At 45.9% G+C, this 14666-nt stretch overlaps 1 protein-coding gene across 4 annotated transcripts in view; it reads right to left on the bottom strand.

Moving 5' to 3' along the window:
* SLCO3A1 (solute carrier organic anion transporter family member 3A1) overlaps positions 1-14666 on the bottom strand; it is a 390549-nt gene that overhangs the window by 22666 nt on the left and 353217 nt on the right. For 3 of the 4 annotated variants that reach the window (XM_061158630.1, XM_061158632.1, XM_061158631.1), the window contains exon 10: positions 7751-7993. In XM_061158630.1, coding sequence (XP_061014613.1) covers positions 7751-7993 — 243 coding nt within the window. Of the gene's footprint in view, positions 1-6411; positions 7994-14666 lie in introns of those variants that run through there. The other variant, XM_061158629.1, reaches the window with a different exon arrangement.

A 14666-nucleotide genomic window follows, 5' to 3' on the forward strand; every position in this document is an offset into this window, starting at 1 on the left:
CAAACCCAGCACCGTGAGAGTTACCTTCTATTAGGTTGGCATGAATTTAAGAAGAACATTATTTTCTGCGATTTAATGGAATGGTAAAATCTCAACCTACGGAATGTTTAAACCTCCAGAAAATTTACTATAGTTGTTCCATCTGCTCTTGGTAAGAGAACATAGTCACTTTACCTTACAGAAAAAGACTCAGAATGTGTGCTAATCTTCAATTATTGATTGGCCTGAGACATTAATACAAAAATTGAAATGCCCAGAAACTCTGTTCCTAAAAGCCTAGTACCAGATCACAGAGCAAGACATAGCTCCAACCAGTGGCCAGCATCAGTGTCTGATGCCCTGGGCCGGAGTCGAGCTCCTGAAGTTGATGCTGAGGACCTCAGGGGTGCCAGGTGGGAAACAGAGTCTGGGGTTTCCCACTGATGCTGCTGACCAGCACTGAGGACTGTCTCCCAGACACCTCAGCACTTTGAAATTGCATTTCCGAATGCATCAGAGCAGAGGCGTCTCCTGGTTCCTCTTACCTGCCTGTGAATAGCAGAATAACTCATGTGAGTTGATCATGTGGCTCTGTGGTTAAGTCTGGGAATAACAATAGGAAGAACAGATGTCCCCAGAATACATCTGTGTTCTACAATACAACTGATACAACCTGTCTGAGTTGTTCGGGGGAATACGAGAGTGCAGGGAGCCCTGTAGTCCATTTAAGTCTTCTGAATAGGAAGTCCCTACAGGAGGAAAGGGGTCCCTCATTTCTTGCCCAGTATGGAGGGAGAATCCAAAAAGGCAAAGAACACAAGCTTTGGATTTGTTGACCTGGGTTTGAATCTCTGCTTTGTGACTGAGCCAATTCTGAAAGCTTTCCCAGCCTCATTTTCCTGTCTTGTAAACTGAAGCTTAATAACAGTTTCTGCCTCACAGGACTATGTCTATGTGTGTGCATGCTCATTAATGTCCAACTCTTTGCAGTTACAGTCTTCCAGGCTCCTCTGTCCATGGGAATCTCCAGGCAAGAATACTAGGGTAGGTTGCCTTGCCTTCATCCAGAGGATCTTCCCGACCCAGGGTTCGAACTCTCATCTCTTGCATCTCCTGCATTGGCAGGCGGATTCTTTAACCACTATATGCTGGTTCATTGTAAGTGCTTGGTAAACGTTAGCTCCTATTATTAAATTGCTTTCTAGTGCCACTGTTTCATATTGGTGGGAAGGAGGGAAGAAATTTGAAATACTATTCAGTATCTGGATTCACTCTTTTTTGTCAAGTTCCTACATTGTCCCCTCCCATGCCCACTTCCATCACTTAACAAAAAAGGATGATTACTCTGGTAGAGCTAGGGAGTGAGTGTCAGGGCTGGAAGAGAGTGTAGATTGTATAGTTCCAATTCCCCTCCTTACACAGGAGAAAGATAATGTTGCTTTCATTGTAAACCCTGACAATAATGGGATACTTACCTCATTCTTGGAAAATGGGGTACCTGAATTAGAGTCTTTCAATGCATGACTCAGCTTGGGCTACAGCAGCTTCCACTGTTACAGTCCACTGGACTCTATGCCATGCTGCTTCAGACCTCGGTGCTCCCCAGAACAGATTAGCATGCTGCAGCCTTCCCTCAGCCACACCCAGAGACTGACTGTCTTTATAAATAAAGCTTTATTGGTGCACAGCCCACTCATCTGTTTCCACATTGCCTAGGGCTGCATCCCTGCTCTGACAAAGAAGTAGAGGCCACAGAGATTCTAGGGCCCCGAAAACCCAAATGCTCACCACCGGGCCCTTGCTGGAAGGTTTCTGAACTTGCTCTGCTGGTTCTCTCAGTGGAGGGTCTCTTTCCCTGGATCCCTAACCCACTGCTCTTAAGTTCTTCTTTTCTAGAGCACTAGGTCTTCCTGATTCTCGATGCCACCAGGTAGAACTTCCCAGCGCTCTAAAACAGCTTTGTTCCCAGACATAGATGAATAGACCCTGACTCTTACAATGACGAAAGTAAAAAGTGAAAGTGCAATAACTTAGTTGTGTCCGACTCTTTGCGACCGCATGGACTGCAGCCCGCCAGGCTCCTCTGTCCATGGGATTCTCCAGGCAAGAATACCGGAGTGGGTAGCCATTTCCTTCTCCAGGGGATCTTCCTGACCCAGGGATCGAACCTGGGTCTCTAGCACTGTAGTCAGATTCTTTACTGTCTGAGCCACCAGGGAAGCCCTATTCTATTGCTTTTGTGTTCAGGTCTGTTTCTCTTATTAAACGGTGAGTTCTTAGAGGATGGGACCATTAACCTTTCTACCTGTTTCAGGGCCTGGCACATAGTCAAACTTTTAGAGTGAATAAACGTGGTTGGAAAACATCAAGCTCATATAGTGCTCCCTCAAATGGCATTAATCCTGCAAAGGAAAACTGTTTTACCACATGGATGGTCCCTGAGAAACATGAGCTTTGTCTTCATCTCCACCACAGTCACAGATTTCTAAGGTGCTGGGGCATCCAGGCTTCTCTGAACTCCCCATTTTAGGCTTTTCAATTCATGTCCTCCCTGCCATGATAACTGAGCACTCTGAGGTGAGACAGGGGGGGCATGGGTGAGGGCTGTATGCAGAGAGTGTAAATTCCCCATGTGATCCTTGGTTTAAAGAAAAAGTGAAAGTGTTAATTGTTCAGTTGTGTCTGACTCTTTGTGACCCCATGGATGGTAGCCTGCCAGGCTCCCCGGTCCATGGGATTTCCCAGGCAACAATGCTAGAGTGGGTTGCTATTTCGTTCTCCAAGGTATCTTTCCAACCCAGGGATTGAACCCAGATCTGTGGCATTGCATAGGGGATTCTTTACTGTCTGAGCCACCGGGGAAGCTGGGATCCTGGGTAACAGGCCCCATAACAAGCATCTGAACAGTATCTTCTCTGCATTTTCTGCCAGTTAGAGTTTCCTGTTTCAGCAACTTATTCTTGAGCAGCCATAATACCCCAAGGGAGCCAGGTTGAAAGGCTATCAGTAGGACCGTTTGTTCTCAGAGAATTACGTCCTCATACCTATTCAGAACTCAAGAATTTGAACTGGGTTGGGAGAGGTGAATAAGGAGGGAGGAGCAGAGAGAGGAGGAAAAGGGCTGTATTTACGCCTCGAACTAATTTCCAGGCCAAACTGAAATTCACTAACACCCTCTCTTGGAAAATGTGTCACCTCTGAGGGCTCGGATCTAGATTCTAACCTAAAGGGAAATGCAGATCATGGTTGAAAGGAGGCTGCTGAGAGGCAGTGACGTGTGCTCAGGGGAGCAAGCAAGCCCCTACTCTGTCCAGTACTTTCTCCTGGACAGATACTTTCTCTAAACCATCAAAAGAGGTAAGAACAGCACAGGACGGCAGATATTCTGTCTGTTGGACTGAAAACCTGCTTGCCTGGTTTTCTCCCCTCATCCAAACCAAACCAACCAACCAGTGAGATAGGGTGACCACCACCAAACAGGACAGAGGTTTATCCTGCCCAACTGCATAATCATTGTATTGATTTCTACAGGTTGACCTTTATTGCTTCAAGTCACTCAGGAGTGCCTTCAGGACTCCCAAGCAGGGCTTAGAACACAGGCCTGGTGGGCTTGACTGCATGGAGAAGCAGCCACACTTCCCAGGACCTGAACAGTTGGCAGCAAGAAAACCAGCCTTGTAGGCTCACGGGGAGCCAACCACTACTTTTCCTCGGAGGGTTTCTCAGTGAGAGTGTGTGTGTGTGTGTGTATATGTTTCCATTTTACACTCTCCTAATAAGCAACCTGCTTTGGAAGTGTGGAAGATAATCCATTAGCAACTATGGCGGAATCTATTTCCTGAGAAACTTCAGTGGTGTGGCAGTCATCCCAGGGACTGGCTGGCCACCCTGTGTGGAACGTGTGTGCAAGTCACCTCAGGAAATCTCGCCACATCTGAGTGCCTTTTGGGCACCAGGGACTGGTTTTGTGGAAGATAATTCTCCCACAGCTGGGTGAGCGGGGAAGGAGAGGGGAAGGCTTAGGTGGTAATGTGAGCGATGGGGAAGGGGCAGATGTAGCTTCGCTTGCCTGCCCACCTACTGCTTACCTCCTGCTCCGCACCCCAAGAGTTGGGGACCCCTGCTCTAGGTTATTATTGGAGATGAGAAAATGGAATCGGGGATTTGAATGTATAGACACCACGTAGCCAATGTCTACACACTATCACTAGGCAAAGCTATTCTGCTGGAAGGTGATGAAAAAGAAGCAATTTTTATGAATAAGCACGTTCCCTCCTGCTCTAAAGACATTAGGGAGTCTCTCAAAGGATTCCTCAGAAGCTCTCTGTTTTCCCTTATTATTTTGCCTGATAAGCGCTGCCAGCAAACTCCTTAGGGGACCTGTGAGCAGAAGCCTCTCTGGCTCCTTCGTTAGCTATGAGAAAAGCCCCTGCATGCAGTGGCCTCCCGGAGTGGAAGTGTCCCCGCGGTGTCTGGGAGCTTCACAGCATCCCCTGCAGAGGCGTGAAGAAGGCAGGCTTTCCTGACAGCCCACGGACACAGTACCGGGAAGACAGCAAACCCAGTCCCCTCCAGAGACAGAGACTCCTGCAAAGTGTGTTCCCTTCATATGCAGGAATAATATGGGTAGAAAACTTTTAGATCTATATGTAGGAGTGACAAAAATCTGCCACAAGTTGCAGCAGAGAGCCTTCCTCCATTCAGGCCTGGGCGCCTTCCACTGAGATGGTTGGAGGGGTTGATGGCACGAGAGAGAGGACATTAGCATTCACACTCTAGGTTTATTCCTTCCCTCACTGTTTTTGTTTCCTGAGTCCACTGGAGGTCTTCCTAGGAAATCTTCCCATTCAAAATCCTGCTCAAAACCAAAGAAGTCAGGGGCTGGATCGGGCAAGGTATGTACAATGGTTCCTTGTGGCACAAAAGAACAAACCTAGACTAGGTTTTCCTGGTTCTGGATCCAGGAGAGAAATTAAAAGTTTGAAAGGTGATAATAACATGTTAGAAGCACGTTATGACGGGGGACTTTAAATTCCAATTCAATTGTTGATAAAACTAAGCCCTGGAGTTGTTTTCCTTTGTCATCCTAACATCTTATTCTCACTCAGCCTAAAATCTTAGGCAAAATAGCCAAAAAGAAAATAGTTTTCAAAAACCTTAAAAAAAAAAAAAAAAAGCAAAGAGCCCCATGAAACATGAGGTCTTGCAGCCTCAGTGTCTGTGGACTGAGTTTGGAGAGCTACACAATCATATCCAAGAGGGCAGTGATCTACTAGCAATACATTTTCAAGACAAAACCAACTCGACACCTATGTAGGATAGAATCACAGCCTCAGAATTCACAGGGTGTACAGAGTTTATGAACTGGTTGGAGAATAACCCCATGTTTAATTAGTTAACACACTGATGAGTGTCCCCATTTTCAGGAACAAGGAGGGACTCGAGCAAGACAGGAAAAAGTTGTTCCGGAAGCATCCTGTCCCCGGGAAGCAGCTGGTCACGGTGGCTCTGCCCTGCCACACAAGCTTCTCTCTTGGGCATCCTTGCTCCACGTGGCCTTCTCTAGTTTGGGGCTGTCACTCAAACTGCCCCAATTATGGGTTTGTTAAAAATTTGGCACAGCACCCACCCCACTCTTTCCTGATTCTCTTCATCTTCTAGATAACCTGCAACTATGTGTCTGAGGTAAAAAAAACCAACCAACCAACCAACCCACCGTTGGAATCTTCCCAGAGCCAGGAGTGGCCAAGATCAAGGACACGGCAACAGCATGAAAGGTGGGTTACCTGGGCCGTGCGTGTGTGCGTGTGAGCACACCTGTGCTCTCACATGAGTTCTGCCCCACCTGCAAATGACTCACCAGGCTGAGTCTGCTGGCTGCAAGAGATTTTTCCTTGATTCTTAACCCAAACAATGTTCCCTTCTAGCTGTTTGAGGTTCAGCCACTTTCAAAACACACGCACACACACACACACGGCTTCTTAGTTCAAGACTGACCCTGAAAACAATGTTCCCTTCTAGCTGTTTGAGGTTTAGCCACTTTCAAAACACACACAGACACACACGGCTTCTTAGTTCAAGACTGACCCTGAAAACATTACTGACATTTTCAGGTGGTGGATGTCCAGTAGCTTCCAGGGGCTTGTCGGTCTGTAATCCCAGACACCAGAGGCTGTTCAAAGCATGTGCCAGGGAGCTATTCTTTCTCTCCTCTCCCCAGAAGCCCTGCACCCATACACACAACATGCCGCTGAGCGTGTCTTCACCACACGTGGACAAGAACGCCTCTCGGCATGTGAAGCAGGCGTATGAAAGGGGTTCCCATGACAGCGCTCACTGAATCATGGGGCGTAAGTCGAGAAGGCAAATTTACGATTCATCATGTCATCTCCTCTTGTCTCGAATGTGATTCTTTTAAAGGCAAGCTGCATATACACTCTTTTTCAAGCATTTTTTTTCTCATAACACACTGTATAGTCTCATTCTCACAGACTATCCGAATGAGGATAAAATGATAATTTAAAAAATTACAATAGATTAACTGCATCCCTTGAATCACATTATATTTTTGGTGCATTAAAAAAGGAGAAAATTAAAAGCAACCAGCATAATAAATTCGGCCTAGAGGACTGTGTTAGTGACTGGAGGGTTAACACAGATTTGAGAAGTAGTTAAAAATAGTATCAGAGGATTATACATACAACAGTTTGAAATTCATATGCAATGCATTTTTTTTCCCCTTAAAAATGGCAAAATGTTTGGCAAATGTAAGCAAATGACTTGGACTGGGTTGGGTTTCACCGGCTCTGAGCGAAGTCAGTCATAGCCAGGAGAGACCCACTGCTTCCTGAGGTCATTCTGTGGGGCTGGTGGGGGAGGGGGGCGCCCCCCGATGGGAGGTGCTGTGGGGGAGGGAGGTGCTGGCCCCCCATGCCCGGCTGCCCCCCCCCCCCCCCGGGGCCCTCAGTCTTGAGAAATGGAAATGGAGCTGGTGAGAGGTGCCAATTACAGTCTCCAGCACGGATCACCCTTTAGCATCGCTGAGAGAACTCTGGGGCCTTGAACCACTGGTGTGGACTGGGTGAGTCGTCTACACCGTGGCCCCTATTGCAAAAGTTAGAGAGAGGAGCGGGTCTCCACCCCTCCGACTTGGGTGCCCCTTCGCCCCCGCATGGACGGGCATAGGGTCTGTCACTAGTGCTTATCCTGGCATTGTTGTCAACCTGGGTGTTTTTAGTAGATTTTTTAATATATTCTGTTTGTTTTGTATGTGTATGTATATCCGGAAAGGTCCGTCCTCCAAGCTGGCCACCAGTGTTCCCTGAATTTGGCAGTGCCTGTTGCTTGCAGCTGTTGGCATCCTGAGCAACCACGAGGTGCCTTCCAAAGCAGACTCTGAGCCCCCAGGAGGTCGCATGTCAACCACGTGATCCCGCGCTCTCCTCATTCTGAATCCTGTCTGGCTCTGATTTTGAGAAAAGGACAAAGGTGCTGTGTATATGTGTGTGTGTGTGTCTCTGTGTGTATTGAATCTTTTTTTTTTTTTTTTAGAAATTTTTTTTCATTTTTTTTTTTTTTCTTTAGGAAAAATGACCCTTGAAGGACTAATACAGAGTTCAACCCTCCTTCAGTCACTATAAAACAGACTCCATGTTCTCACACCACTCGTGATCTTCGAGGTTATAGATAAATTTTGTCCTATGTGTCTGGTTGGCGGGCACAGGGTCCCTCCCCAGATTGTCTAGGGTCAGAGTAGAGGCAAAGAACTCACTGGTGCTCAGCCCGCCCTCGTGGTTCTTGATGTATCGTTTATAGTTTCTCCGCAGGCACTGCCACGTGGTGGTGTAGAGCAGGAAGGCAAAGGACTTGAGCGCGATGGCGATGCTGACGTACAGGTATCTGTAGGCCACGTTGTCGTAGAGGGCGCAGGCGCCTTGCTCCCCACAGAACGTGCTCCAGAAGAGGCAGGTGGAGTCGATGCCGGCCCCGAAGATGAGCGGCGGGGGGATGAAGCCTGTCGGGGAAAGGACAGTTATTGTTCGGGCTCTGGTGGCTGGTCCGGAGGAGACAAGGGCTCCCTGTGTGTGTCTGCAGGTGTCTTCCTATGGGACTGCAGGGTTCGTGGGCCACATTCAGTGGGTCTACAGCACAGTGCGGGAAGGACCCCGTCCGGAGGTTGAACTGATTGGGTTTAAACCTCACCTCTGCCTCTTACTTCACAAACCTGTGCACGTTATTTAACATAAAACCTTACTTCACACATTTCTGCCTTCATTTCCCCATCTGCAAAATGAAATTTTTTTATATCAGTATGATATATACTATATATTATATCAGTCCTTCTCAGATCACTGTGAAGGCCAACTCACTGAATACATGGAAAGCGTTTAGAATGGTGCCTGGCACAGAGTAAATACAAAATACATGACAGATGATGACTTATGATATTGTTATCATCATCCACGGAGAGTCTGAGAAGAAACACAGTCTTCTCTGAAGGGAGACATTCTTGGTGTCGCTCAAAGGAGTGCGGCCTTGTAGAGGGAACGGTTAAGAGGCATCATGTTCTGTGTACTGTCCTTTTGCCCGGGGCTTCCGGGGCTTCGTGTGCTCTTGAGAACAGGGAGTTGGAATCAGAGGGGAGCAGAAAGTGACAACGAGTGTACTGTACTTTCCTGCTGCTGTTTTGTGTCTGACTCTTTTGCAACTCCACAGACTGTAGCCCGCCAGGCTCCTCTGTCCATGGGATTTCCCGGGCAAGAATACTGGAGTGCATTGCCATCTCCTCCTCCAGGGGATCTTCCTGACCTAGGGATCAAACTCACCTTTCCTGCATTGGCAGGCAGATTCTTTACCACTGAGCCAGAAGCAAAATCCACACTATACCTTGTGTGTGTGTATATATACATATGTGCACAGACCTATACATATGAAGGATGTATTCTCATACATGTATATATGCACACAGATATAAAAAAAATACATGTATGTGTGGTTTAAAATGGAAAACATCCACATACACACTGACAGCTTTCCTTCCCCTAGACATTACCACTGGAGCAGAACACTTTTCTTTCTGAGCTAGGAACTGGTTTTAAAAACCTTCACAATAGATCACATTATATCATGAGGTATCCCATCCCAGACCAATGAAATCAGAATATTGGGTGTGTGGCCTGGTCACTGGCATTGTTAAAAAAAAAAAACATTCCCAGGTGATTCTTGCCTCTTAGGAGGAAAATGTTTCATCTGTATTATGGGGAAGCAATGGACGGGGCATTAACACAAATTAATTGCTTTGGAAAAAACAGCATCCCCAAGGCCAGAATATGGTGCCAGTCAACTTCCTTGCTTCCCTGGTGGCTCAGATGGTAAAGCATCTGCCTGCAGTGTGGGAGACCCAGGTTTGATCCCGGGGTTGGAAAGATCCCCTGGAGAAGGAAATGGCAACCCACTCCAGTACTCTTGCCTGGAAAATTCCATGGAAGAAGGAGGCTGGTAGGCTACCATCCATGAGGTTGCAAAGAGTCGGACATGACTGAGCGACTTCACTTTCACTTTCTTTCAACTTCCTTAAGAAGCAGGTGGTGACAATTCCAAGATCCCTCTGCTGAGGTGTCCTGGTATCCTGAGTGTTCTTTCCAGCTCTGGACTGAGGTTCACTTTTGTACTAAGGAAGGTCTGCTGAGAATTTGGGGTCTTCCTCTGGGGCTCAGGGATAAAGAATCCACCTGCCAATGCAGGAGATGCAAGTTTGATCCCTAGGTCGGGAAGATCCCCTGGAGGAAATCACTCCAGTATTCTTTCCTGGGAAATCCCATGGACAGGGGAGCCTGGTGGGCTGCAGTCCATAGGGTCGCAAAGAGTTGGACACGACTGAACACATGAGCATGTGCTGAGAATTTGATGAGCTATCAACTCTTCATCCAGAAAAATTTATCTACCCACAAAATCACATCCACATTTCAGGGGGTTCATGTACCCCTGAAGTCCATTCATGAGTGCCAGAACAAGGAAGGCTCTGTTATACCCACAATAGAACCTCCTTTGAGGGGCCCTCTGGGAGGGAGGGGCTTAATGAAGGAAATGGCACTTCCTTGGGTTTTTTACTAATTGAAGTCTAGTTTTCAAATTTTTTAAGTAATTTTTATTGAAGTCTAGCTGATTTACAATGTTGTGTTAGTTTCAGGCGTATAGCACAGTGATTCAATTATACATATATTTCTACTCTTTTTCAGATTCTTTCCTATTACAGGTTATTATAAGATAGACTATAGTTCCCTGTGCTATACAGTAGGTCCTTGTTGCTTACCTGTTTTATACATGGTAATGCGTGTCTGTTAATCCCAAACTCCTAATTTAGCCATCCCCTTCTCCCGTTGGTGACCACAAGTTGGTTTCCTGTGTCTGTAAGTCCGTTTCCTCGGTTTCAATGACTGGTCAGCGATGGGGCCGGGGAGGGCTGTGTGATCCTGTCACTGTTGACAGGTTGGCAGGCTTTCCGGCCAGGCCCAGGTGCCTTGGCACTTATCCTTAGCACCCCCCAACTCTGTCACTTACTACCCCCTAAAAGAAACCTCCCTAAGAAGGAATTTTCATTGAAACAGTATTTGACCTCTCTGGCAGCTTGAGTTAAAAAATGCCTAGCTCAAAATCCCAGACAACCTGCTCCCTCTTTGCAGCTCCCAGGTCAGGCTGGTCTTGACAAACGGAAACTCTCATTCCCGGCATTCTCTGCCCAGAAGGCTGCTCAGGTGTTTGAGGTCATTGTCACCAACCAGTGCGTCCTGTCTCAGTTCCCCAACAGATGACTTTTCTTCATTTAACTGGAAAATAGCCAACTGGAGGAACTGCCACGGCAACCACTGACAGACACTAGACACACTCCACGTTACTTAGGTAAAGAAATAGCTATCTGGAGTCCCTGCGGATTGTGGGTGGACTTGGGGATCCACAGGACAAATCTGACCTGTCCTGTGGTCCAACGGGAGAGGTGGATCCATTCACCTTTCTATCTGTCAGAGTTCTCAGAGTTAGTTGTCATTTGTTCCCAATTCTCCTCCCTCCTTTTCTTCCTGCCCACCCATCACCAGGCAACAGGAAGCCAAGGCTATGACACCTCTGGAATAAGTTTTGCTGAGGGAAGGAACTGATGTTACTGGGGCTTCTTGTTCCAAATGCACAGGTGCCTAGAGAGTTGTATGCAATCCAAGTTGGGCAAGTCAGGTCGAATTTTAAGCACATACAGGAAATTTTCAATATAATGGAGCCATTCATTAATACTTGCTTAAATAAAAAAAAAAAATCCCTCTAAAGCACCAATAAGTAATAACTCCTTTTTGTACCTGTATCTGAGTGAGGATTTTTTATATTATGGAATTGTCTTAAAGTAGGGCATATTTCTGTGTGCTAATGATGTCAATTTTATCCTCATCAAGCCCTACTATTGGATGATAAGACCCCGGGAAGTGTCAGAAATAGCCTTCAAACAGAAATGAGAAAGCTAAGTACCTAGCAAGGTTTTTCATCTTTTACTCAATATTTTGGAGAGCATTTGTGGTCAAGATGAAAGACCTTCTAACTTAAGGAGCTGATATGCTGGGCTAAGTCACTTTGCCTATGTTTCTTGATCTTTTGAATGGAACTACTTTGACCTTGCCTGGTCAGGGTCAAGGTGAATACTGGTACGAGTGAGTTGGAGTGTTATACAAGGGTCTGGTCCCATATGGCCAGAACTTTGGCTCCCTTATTCATCTTGTACAGGGAATTTGGGGGTGATAGTTCAGAATAAACTTTTGGTTGAGTACCTTACAAGTAGAACCTCATAAATTTTATGAGAGTCCTTTAAGATTCCTGGAAAACAAACAAAAACAACTATTTTCTGCCAAGTTCATCTTTTCCTTTTTTATTAACTTAAAATGCTTTTCCAAAGAGGAGCTCTAGCTCACAGGTCCTGAGTTCCAGGTGTGCAGAGAATTTATTAGAGATAAGGCCCTCGCTGGATTTCTTATTTATAGGTCTTTGCCATTCTCAAATTAATCTGATTAGTGACAGAAGGGAGTCCCACTTGATTAATTTTCACAAATGGCCATTCACTGTTATGTGTTTATCATTCAGGGCGGTGCATAGAAAAGCCCTGTAGCCCCTGAAAGATGCTAGTTCCCCAGATGGCAATGGGAGACTGCTACAGAGTGACGACTGGGACAGTAACTGCAAGTGTGCTCAGATGCTAAGTTGTGGCTGACTCTTTGCGACCCTGTGGACTGTCATAGCCCACCAGGCTCCTCTGTCCATGGGATTTTCCCAGGCAAGAATACTAGAGTGGGTTGCCACTTCCATCTCCAGGGGATCGTCCCAACCCAGTGACAGTAATTATTGTCTATTAACTGCCCCCTCACCCCTGCACTGCATGGGGTGTTCTCCACACATCACAACTCCCCCCCACACACCTCCCTTTTTATACCTATAGAGAAACAGATGCTGAGAGGTCATTTTTCCCAGGCTTGATATTTCAAAACCTCCCATCCAATCATTTCTTTCCTACAAATTTAAAGTTTGTTGATTTGAGGAGAAGATTTTAGAGCTCTTATCAGGGCTTTCCAGGGCTACAGAAAATATATTATTTACCCTTCCACTAAGCTCCTGGGAATAACTGGCTTGTGGAAGCCTGGTTTTGAAGCTTTCAACAGGGGTTCTGATCTTTGCAAAGTTGATATGGTATTTGGGAAAGCCCTTCATGGAGTGGGCGCTCAACAAATCTGGTTCCTTTCCTGTTTTCTTGGCTTTTCATTTGGATCAATGAAAATTCATCCCCTTTTAAATTCTCATCTCTGGAGAAAGACTTGCAGAACGCCCTTCAAGCCAAAATTCAGTGACTAACCCCCAACTGGCAGGATCCTTTACTTCATGAATAAGACATTTTTGGAGGAAAACCAGAGGGGAGGTCACACGGGCAAGGTGTATGTTAGTACCTACTTCTGTTATGGTCTCAGCAAGGAGAAGGCAGGTGATGATAATGATGAAGTATTTCCTAGAAACTATGTGTTTTAAAGGAATGCTCTCCTCCTCGGTGCCTGCAGGAGCAGTCCTCTCCTCTTTGTTCTCTTTTCTTCATGTGTTTCCTTGGGGGGAACTCGCAGATTCAGTAGGCATTAACTAAGGTCCCACCACTGGGACATTAGGAACCCACCATATGTTGGGGAGGGTATCCGGAAGCTTAGAGCTGTTACTCGTTATTACAGAGAATATTAAAAGGATTAAATCTTACCTCCCATTATACTCGGGCTCAAATTGCAGCTATATTTCAATGCAAAAATTGCAGCATCACTTAAGGAAATTGTCTCTGTTTTCCTGAAATCTATTAACAGAGATTAAACCTCCGGGTCTTATATTTTGGCTACTTAATTCACTCCATGGGTTGAAAAGGCCAGGCTTAGTTATACTCTTTGCTCTAAAATTAAAAAGTGAGTGGAAAGCTTTTGTAAGAAAAATAAATTCACATTCCTTTATGAAACAAAATGGAAGCTACAAATTACTCTGGCATTTACATTTCAAAAGATATCCATTCCTCTCCCAGCTTACCTGCCAAGACTTGAATTCACCATGGAACCTCTATTCAACCTGGAGGAATTACTGTTATGTCCAGCACTAGCTAGAAATGGATGTTGAAAAGAATGTTCTCCTGAAAGGATTAATGAGTTTCTCTGTTTCAGTGATGCCAAGAAAGAGACTGGACTATTGATACTGCCCAGTATCGTCTGCAGATACCTGACATTCACTTTTCTTAAATCTGAGAAGTTGAGAGGAGCTGCTCTATTCTCATTTCATTCCTGGCTGCCTTGTTAAACTCACTGAGGCTCAAGGAGCTTAAATTACCTGCCAAAGGTCTCATGCTCAGTAATGGCAGAGTTGGACTCAAACCCGGTATGCCTGACTGTAGCGAGGTCCATGACAAATATGTGGTGTCATCTTAGCACTGGTCAGGACATAGATCCTGGGTGGTACAGGTCCTTTAGAAAGTTAGATACGTCATCGGTGCTTACTGAGAAATGGGGTACTTTCACATCAGTAAGCAAAGGAGGGCACTGTCATCAATGGCTGCAGCCACTCCCAATGGTGAGCCCCGAGGGACCTCAGGAAGGAATGAATACCTGCCATCTAGCAGCCATCAGACTGCAGCCACTCCCAGTGGTGAGCCCTGAGAAGACTCAGGATGTGAAAATTCAGGATACTGGCCCAGATAGCTGAGGTATATATCAAAGGAATGATTTCAGTGAGCCCAGACTCATATCTTCCCATACAGAGAAAAGCACTTAACTTAACTTGGGATATCTGGTTTTCTTTAACAATAATATTTTGATGTTCAGACTACCTACCCTTTGCTGCAAAACTTCTATATAACCTGGCTCCTTCCCTCACTTCCATGGAGCAGTTCTCTCAGAGTTACTTGAGATGCTGTCTCCTGGACTTGAAGTCCTAAAAATTCCCACTGAATAAAACATAACTCTCAATTTTTAGACTGTGAATATTCTTTTAAGCCCACAGGTCCTTTAGAAAGTTAGACACATTGTTGGTGCTTAGCAAAAGTTTGCTGAATAAATAAATGTGGAGGTGAGTGGAAGGAGTCTCCCCTCACATTCCAGACATTGTATCCTGCACCCCACTATCCCACAGCCTCTCCTCTGAAG

The sequence above is a fragment of the Dama dama genome, chromosome 13, assembly GCF_033118175.1.
Source record: "Dama dama isolate Ldn47 chromosome 13, ASM3311817v1, whole genome shotgun sequence".
NCBI lineage: Eukaryota > Metazoa > Chordata > Mammalia > Artiodactyla > Cervidae > Dama > Dama dama.